Source organism: Salmo trutta, unplaced genomic scaffold (genome assembly GCF_901001165.1).
Source record: "Salmo trutta unplaced genomic scaffold, fSalTru1.1, whole genome shotgun sequence".
Lineage (NCBI taxonomy): Eukaryota > Metazoa > Chordata > Actinopteri > Salmoniformes > Salmonidae > Salmo > Salmo trutta.
The window spans coordinates 3,688,539-3,697,639 of record NW_021822962.1 but is presented as its reverse complement, the minus strand read 5'-3'; the positions used below and the strand labels follow the sequence as shown (position 1 = coordinate 3,697,639).

The 9,101-nt window shown below is 50.5% G+C and overlaps 1 protein-coding gene across 1 annotated transcript in view; it reads right to left on the bottom strand.

Annotated features, from left to right (window-relative positions):
- The window catches only part of LOC115187653 (oxysterol-binding protein-related protein 3-like), a 55,593-nt gene that overhangs the window by 45,421 nt on the left and 1,071 nt on the right, over positions 1-9,101 (bottom strand). Inside the window, exons 2-4 of the mRNA XM_029746622.1 lie at positions 3,875-3,964; positions 3,556-3,680; positions 2,567-2,686 (exon numbers count right to left, since the gene is read on the bottom strand). Of these exons, the coding sequence (XP_029602482.1) occupies positions 2,567-2,686; positions 3,556-3,680; positions 3,875-3,964 (335 nt within the window). The remainder of the gene's footprint in view (positions 1-2,566; positions 2,687-3,555; positions 3,681-3,874; positions 3,965-9,101) is intronic.

Sequence of the window (9,101 nt, the reverse complement as noted above, 5' to 3'; positions counted from 1 at the left end):
TAGTGCACTACTTTAAATCAGGGCCCATAGGGAATAGGTGTCATTTGAGAGGAAGCCAGATGGCTGGCTGGCTGAGAGGATGCTGTCTGGATCTGGATGTCCCCTCTGATAGGCCCACTGGGCCAGGGGAAAAAGCACTCATCTTCATCATCACCATCTCCTCCACTCCACAAAGACCCTGATGGGAGAACTGTCTTCATCTGCCTGCTGCCTGTCCTCTTCAACACAGACTACAGCTGTCTTCATCTTCCTGCTGCCTCTCCTCTTCAACACAGATTAGAGCTGTCTTCAGATGCCTCTCCTCTTCAACACAGATTAGAGCTGTCTTCATCTTCCTGCTGCCTCTCCTCTTCAACCAGACTACAGCTGTCTTCATCTGCCTGCTGCCTGTCCTCTTCAACACAGACTACAGCTGTCTTCATCTGTCTGCTGCCTGTCCTCTTCAACACAGACTACAGCTGTCTTCATCTTCCTGCTGCCTCTCCTCTTCAACACAGACTACAGCTGTCTTCAGCTGCCTGCTGCCTGTCCTCTTCAACACAGACTACAGCTGTCTTCAGCTGCCTGCTGCCTGTCCTCTTCAACACAGATTAGAGCTGTCTTCAGCTGCCTCTCCTCTTCAACACAGATTAGAGCTGTCTTCATCTTCCTGCTGCCTCTCCTCTTCAACACAGATTAGAGCTGTCTTCCGCTGCCTCTCCTCTTCAACACAGATTAGAGCTGTCTTCAGCTGCCTCTCCTCTTATTTTCAACACAGATTAGAGCTGTCTTCATCTTCCTGCTGCCTCTCCTCTTCAACACAGATTAGAGCTGTCTTCAGCTGCCTCTCTTCAACACAGATTAGAGCTGTCTTCAGCTGCCTGCTACCTCTCCTCTTCAACACAGATTAGAGTTGCAAAATTCCCAGGTTTTTCAGAAATCTGAGTTTGGGAGCAGGTTGTAATTAAATTAACACAAGTGATTGAGAAAGTGGCTGAATGGCTAAATATTTCCTCATAATACAGGTTATTAATAACAATAATAAACAAGGTAGGCTTTGCTCTCTGTAGTCTAGAGAGCACTACTGTACCTCTGTCTGTAACTAATGCCTAGCTGTTGATTGATGTAGCATTACTGTACCTCTGTCTGTAACTAATGCCTAGCTATTGATAGATGTAGCATTACTGTACCTCTGTCTGTAACTAATGCCTAGCTGTTGATTGATGTAGCATTACTGTACCTCTGTCTGTAACTAATGCCTAGCTATTGATTAATGTAGCATTACTGTACCTCTGTCTGTATCTAATGCCTAGCTATTGATTGATGTAGCATTACTGTACCTCTGTCTGTAACTAATGCCTAGCTATTGATTGATGTAGCATTACTGTACCTCTGTCTGTATCTAATGCCTAGCTATTGATTGATGTAGCACTACTGTACCTCTGTCTGTAACTAATGCCTAGCTATTGATAGATGTAGCATTACTGTACCTCTGTCTGTAACTAATGCCTAGCTATTGATTAATGTAGCATTACTGTACCTCTGTCTGTATCTAATGCCTAGCTATTGATTGATGTAGCACTACTGTACCTCTGTCTGTAACTAATGCCTAGCTGTTGATTGATGTTTGGCTCTGCCTGCTGATAATGCAGTGAGGGGAGGAAGAGAACACACAATCATAGCGATGATCCATAAGGTGAACTAGAGAAAAGGGCTGAGGTGTCAATAAATACAGGTTACATCCCAAATAGCACCCTATTCCCAAGTGCACTACTTTTGACCAGAGCCTTAATGGGTATAGGGAGCCATTTGGAACGCATCCTGTATTTACTGACACCTCTGCCCTTTTCTCTAGTTCACCTCATGTATCATCGCTATGACGCCCACCTCTCTGACAAACTGACTAACTGACAAACTCCACTCAACTTCTATTGGTCGGGGAGTGTGGAAGCTGTGGGTCTAGCTCTGGCCCTATGCCTGTCATTCACACTGAGCTACTGCTGCCAGTAACACACATTCATCATTTCAAATGGAACAAACGCTCTGCAGGAAATATATTCCACACACATTTATTACCGCAGTGAGGTCCCATGTCTTCAAAGGCTTTCATCAAATGTCTCTAGCTTTAGAAAAACTGGTCAGTGAATACAAAGCGCCATCAAATCAGGGAAGTGCTGATCCTAAATCCTCAATCCATTATAGTCATATACAATTGCTGATAACAATTATATGCACAAAAGCAGAAAACCAAACAGATCATTTGTACCAAGTAATTTAAAACGGAGCGAGCCAAGGCACACTACTGGCTACAGCTGATGGGTCCAATCAGGATCTAGCAAGTGGGAATGAATGTCCATAGGACATTACAGCACTACCGTGAAGAGTGTGTATTATTCACCATTTGTGCAGAAGGGCTCTTGTGTGCCCAAATGTGTGAATTTGTTCGGTGTGTGTATGTGTGAAAGTGGTACTATGTCAGTGTGTGTGTGTGTGTGTGTGTGTGTGTGTGTGTGTTGTGTGTGTGTTTGTGTGTGGTGTGTGTGTGTGTGTTTGTGTGGTGTGTGTGTGGGTACACATCCCCTCTCACCATGCGTTCAAAGGGGTCCTGTGTGTTAGCAGCTCTGTCCAGCAGCTCGCTGTACTCCAGCTCCTCACACAGTCTCTGCAGGGTGTTGAGGGGCTCGTTCAGCTGAACAGGCATAGCCACCTGAATAATCATTACAACACATTTACACAGCAATCATAAAGCTAGATTTGGTCACCTTCATAAGAAAACAACTGTAGTAATTATGTAATTGTCACGTAAACCAAATGGAATAACGGAAGTATATAATAAGACATTTAGTCATGTTTAGAGCTTTTCACAACAGAGGAATCTCCACGTTCTACGTAGGCAGAGACAAATCACAAACACAACAGAAATAAACCAACACAGTAGACAGAAATAAACCAACACAGGAGACAGAAATAAACCAACACATTTGACAGAAATAAACCAACACAGGAGACAGAAATAAACCAACACAGGAGACAGAAATAAACCAACACAGTAGACAGAAATAAACCAACACAGCTGACAGAAATAAACCAACACAGGAGACAGAAATAAACCACACAGGAGACAGAAATAAACCACACAGGAGACAGAAATAAACCAACACAGCTGACAGAAATAAACCAACACAGTTGACAGAAATAAACCAACCAGTAGACAGAAATAAACCACCACAGGAGACAGAAATAAACCAACACAGTAGACAGAAATAAACCAACACAGTAGACAGAAATAAACCAACACAGGAGACAGAAACCAACACAGTAGACAGAAATAAACCAACACAGCTGACAGAAATAAACCACACAGGAGACAGAAATAAACCAACACAGGAGACAGAAATAAACCAACACAGGACAGAAATAAACCACCAGCTGACAGAAATAACCAACACAGTTGACAGAAATAAACCAACACAGTAGACAGAAATAAACCAACACAGGAGACAGAAATAAACCAACACAGGAGACAGAAATAAACCAACACAGTTGACAGAAATAAAGCTAAAAGTCCATGGATACCTTGGAGAGGTCTTTCCCTATGTTGTTCTTAAGGATGTTCCATAGACTGATGTTACTGGTGTTAGGGCTGGCCGACGGCAGGCACGACCTGCGTCTTCTCAGAAGGGTCCCGTTCTCTTCACAGCCTGGAGGTGGAGGGTTATGATCAGGATATTAGTGGTCATAACTACTGTATGTCAATACGTTACCAGGAAAACACGACCCAATTGCACCCTATTGTACTAGTGTTGAACAGAGCTCTATGAGCCCTGGTCAACAGAGTGCATTATACTGGGAATAGGGCGCCACTTGGAACACACATGGTAAAGTGGTCCCTTACCCGAGTTAGGTCTCTCCGTCTCGTTGCTGAAGTTGTCCATGGAGATGTTGTCGCTGACGTTGTCACTGATGTATGAGTCATCATCAGAGGCTGCAGGATAAAGAATAAATCCTACATTATCATTAGTGACAGGTCAAATATACCTTTTTAACAGCGCCCACCTGAGAGAAGTGAGAACCAGGAAACAGGAAGCTGTCAGGTCCCTTTCAACATCCTGTCACAACATATGGGAACATCCTAAATGGTGCCCTATTCCCCATGGGCCCTGGTCAAAATGGTGCCGTAAATAGGGAATATGATGCCATTTGGGATGCATTCAGTGGGTTTGAGAATGGAGGGGGAGGGAGACGGTCGGTCCCAGAGAAGACACTGACAGCTACTCTGCTCTCTGCAGTAAGGGTATTTTATTTTTAGATGGGGTAATTCACTTTCACACAGCAACAGAAAACATACTGAACATGTTCTGTAGCTCAGAGCTCTGACGGGAGGAGCCTCATTAAGTCTGAAGCCAGAAGTGTGTCCAGACAAAGTATCCTCCACGTCTGTTACTCCTCTCTACACCTCCTCCTTCCTCATCCCCCCCCTCCCTCCTCTCTTTCCTCCTCTCTCTCTCCTCCTCATCCCCCTCCCTCCTCTCTTTCCTCCTCTCTCTCTCCCTCCTCCCTCCTCATCCCCCTCCCTCCTCTCTCTCCTCCGCTCTCTCCTCCTCCCTCCTCATCCCCCTCCCTCCTCTCTCTCCTCATTCCCCTCCCTCCTCTCTCCACCTCCTCCTTCCTCATCCCCCTCCCTCCTCTCTTTCCTCCTCTCTCCCACCTCCTCCTTCCTCATCCCGCTCCCTCCTCTCTCCACCTCCTCCTTCCTCATCCCCCTCCCTCCTCTCTTTCCTCCTCTCTCTCCACCTCCTCCTTCCTCATCCCCCTCCCTCCTCTCTCTCCTCCTCTCTCTCTCCTCCTCCCTCCTCTCTCTCCTCCTTCCTCCTCATCCCCCTCCCTCCTCTCTCTCCTCCTCTCTCTCTCCTCCTCCTTCCTCCTCATCCCCCTCCCTCCTCTCTTTCCTCCTCTCTCTCCACCTCCTCCTTCCTCATCCCCCTCCCTCCTCTCTCTCCCCTCTCTCTCTCCTCCTTCCTCCTCATCCCCCCCTCCTCCTCTCTCTCCTCCTCTCTCTCCTCCTTCCTCCTCATCCCCCTCCCTCCTCTCTTTCCTCCTCTCTCTCCACCTCCTCCTTCCTCATCCCCCTCCCTCCTCTCTCTCCTCCTCTCTCTCTCCTCCTTCCTCCTCATCCCCCTCCCTCCTCTCTCTCCTCCTCCTCTCCCTCCTCCTCCTCATCCCCCTCCCTCCTCTCTCTCCTCCTCTCTCTCCTCCTTCCTCCTCATCCCCCTCCCTCCTCTCTCTCCTCATCCTCCTCATCCCCCTCCCTCCTCTCTTTCCTCCTCTCTCTCCACCTCCTCCTTCCTCATCCCCCTCCCTCCTCTCTCTCCTCCTCTCTCTCTCCTCATCCTCCTCATCCCCCTCCCTCCTCTCTTTCCTCCTCTCTCTCCACCTCCTCCTTCCTCATCCCCCTCCCTCCTCTCTCTCCTCCTCTCTCTCTCCTCCTTCCTCCTCATCCCCCTCCCTCCTCTTTCCTCCTCTCTCTCCTCCTCCCTCCCCATCTCCCTCCCTCCTCTCTTTCCTCCTCTCCTCTCTCTCCTCCTCCCTCCTCATCCCCCTCCCTCCTCTCTCGCCTCATCCTCCTCATCCCCTTCCCTCCTCTCTCTCCTCATCCTCCTCCCTCCTCTCTTTCCTCCTCTCTCCACCTCCTCCTTCCTCATCCCCCTCCCTCCTCTCTTTCCTCCTCTCTCTCCCCCTCCCTCCTCATCCCCCTCCCTCCTCTCTCTCCTTCTCCTTCTCATCCTCCTCATCCCCTCCCTCCTCTCTTTCCTCCTCCCTCCTCCTCCCGCTCCCCCTCATTCCCCTCCCTCCTCCCTCCTCATTCTCCCTCCTCATCCCCCTCCCTCCTCTATCCTCATCCTCCCTCCTCATCTTCCTCCTTCTCCTCCACCCTCCTCATCCTCTCTCCTCATCCCCCTCCTCATCCTCCTCCCTCCTCCTCCCACCCCATAGCCTCCCCTTGCTCCTCTTCCTCCTTCTCCTCCCCGATCCTCCCTCCCCCCCTGTCCTCCTATCCCTCCACCCCTCCCTCCTCCTCCCCCCTCCTCCTCTCTACTCCTTCAGTATTGACTGGTTTCAACAGCAGAGAGAGAGAGCAGCCCAGTCAGACACTGACCTCATTTTCTGAGGAGCTGGCAGACAGTAGAACCTCCTGAGCATCGAAGAACTCTGACAGAGACTCTGTGATGGATGCTCTGCTCTCATTGGATGCCTGGTGAACTAGGGGTGGGATCCATCGGTGGAGTCTTGCTTCTAATAAGAGGAGAACATAATGTCAGTTAGGTTTAATGCTTAGATTAATTTAAGTTAGGTTTAGGCTCAGATTAATTCAGCTAGGTATAGGCTTAGATTAATTTGAACTCATTCTCCTGTTGTTAGAACTTTCAAAAGGAAAAAACATTATTGTCTGAAACAATAAACCATGATTAAACATGTAGAATAGTGTGACTGTGTGAACTGAACACACATACAGGTTGTGTCTCAAATGTACCTTATTCCTGTTATAGGGCAGTACTGTTGACCAGGGCCCATAGGGGGACCCAGACAGTACTGTTGACCAGGGCCCATAGGAGGACCCAGACAGTACTGTTGACCAGGGCCCATAGGGGGACCCAGACAGTACTGTTGACCAGGCCCAGAGGACCCAGACGTACTGTTGACCAGGGCCCATAGGGGGACTCAGACGGTAAGTACTGTTGACCAGGGCCTATAGGGTGACCCAGACAGTACTGTTGACCAGGGCCCATAGGGGGACCCAGACAGTACTGTTGACCAGGGCCCATAGGAGGACCCAGACAGTACTGTTGACCAGGGCCCATAGGGGGACCCAGACAGTACTGTTGACCAGGGCCCATAGGAGGACCCAGACAGTACTGTTGACCAGGGCCCATAGGGGGACCCAGACAGTACTGTTGACCAGGCCCATAGACCCAGACAGTACTGTTGACCAGGGCCCATAGGAGGACCCAGACTGTACTGTTGACCAGGGCCCAGAGTGGGACCCAGAAAGTACTGTTGACCAGGGCCCAGAGGAGGACCCAGACGGTACTGTTGACCAGGGCCCATAGGAGGACCCAGACTGTACTGTTGACCAGAGCCCATAGGGGGACCCAGACTGTACTGTTGACCAGGGCCCATAGGAGGACCCAGACAGTACTGTTGACCAGGGCCCATAGGGGACGCAGACTGTACTGTTGACCAGGGCCCATAGGGGGACCCAGACAGTACTGTTGACCAGGGCCCATAGGGGACCCAGAAGTACTGTTGACCAGGGCCCAGAGGGGACCTAGACAGTACTGTTGACCAGGGCCCATCGGAGGACCCAGACTGTACTGTTGACCAGGGCCCAGAGCGGGACCCAGACAGTACTGTTGACCAAGGCCCATAGGAGGACCCAGACAGTACTGTTGACCAGGGCCCAGAGGGGACCCAGACAGTACTGTTGACCAGGGCCCATAGGGACCCAGACAGTACTGTTGACCAGGGCCCATAGGAGGACCCAGACAGTACTGTTGACCAAGGCCCATAGGAGGACCCAGACAGTACTGTTGACCAGGGCCCAGAGGGGGACCCAGACAGTACTGTTGACCAAGGCCCATAGGAGGACCCAGACAGTACTGTTGACCAGGGCCCAGAGGACCCAGACAGTACTGTTGACCAGGGCCCATAGGAGGACCCAGACAGTACTGTTGACCAGGGCCCATAGGAGGACGCAGACAGTACTGTTGACCAAGGCCCATAGGGACCCAGACAGTACTGTTGACCAGGGCCCAGAGGGGACCCAGACAGTACTGTTGACCAAGGCCCATAGGAGGACCCAGACAGTACTGTTGACCAGGGCCCAGAGGGGGACCCAGACAGTACTGTTGAGTAGGGCCCATAGGAGGACCCTGACAGTACTGTTGACCAGGGCCCAGAGGGGGACCCAGACAGTACTGTTGACCAGGGCCCATAGGAGGACCCAGACAGTACTGTTGACCAGGGCCCATAAGAGGACCCAGACAGTACTGTTGACCAGGGCCGATAGGGGAACCCAGATAGTACTGTTGACCAGGACCCATAGGGGGACCCAGACAGTACTATTGACCAGGGCCCATAGGGGGACCCAGACAGTACTATTGACCAGGACCCATAGGGGGACCCAGACAGTACTGTTGACCAGGACCCATAGGGGGACCCAGACAGTACTATTGACCAGGACCCAGAGGGGGGACCCAGACAGTAGTGTTGACCAGGACCCAGAGGGGGACCCAGACAGTAGTGTTGACCAGGGCCCAGAGGGGGACCCAGACAGTACATTAGGCCTACTTGTTGATTCCCTCGTGCCTCTGTGGACCAATTAATGATGAAGAAAACAGGGAAGCCTTCCTTGAGGAAACTCCTCTGACAATAATAGAATCACTAACTGTGTGTGTGTGTGTGTGTGTGTGTGTGTGTGTGTGTGTGTGTGTGTGTGTGTGTGTGTGTGCGCACATGTGAGTGTGTGTGTGTGTGTAGTGGAAGCATCCAGGGAGTGATTAACAGGATCAGGTGTACCCTATCATCAGATCTGATTAAATAAACACAACAGTGAGCTCCCTGAGGATACCAACAGACTCTGATTCACTGTGTGTGGTGAGCTCCCTGAGGATACCAACAGACTCTGATTCACTGTGTTGTGTGTGAGCTCCCTGAGGATAGCCAACAGACTCTGATTCACCTGTGTGTTGGAGCTCCCTGAGGATACCAACAGACTCTGATTCCACTGTGTGTGTGAGCTCCCTGAGGATACCAACAGACTCGATTCACTGTGTGTGTGAGCTTCCCTGAGGATACCAACAGACTCGGATTCACTGTGTGTGTGAGCTCCCTGAGGATACCACGGACTCTGATTCACTGTGTGTGGTGAGCTCCCTGAGGATACCAACAGACTCTGATTCACTGTGTGTGTGAGCTCCCCTGAGGATACCAACAGACTCTGGATTCCACTGTGTGTGTGAAGCTCCCTGAGGATACCAACAGACTCTGATTCACTGTGTGTGTGAGCTCCCTGAGATACCAACGACTCTGATTCACTGTGTGTGTGAGCTCCCTGAGGATAC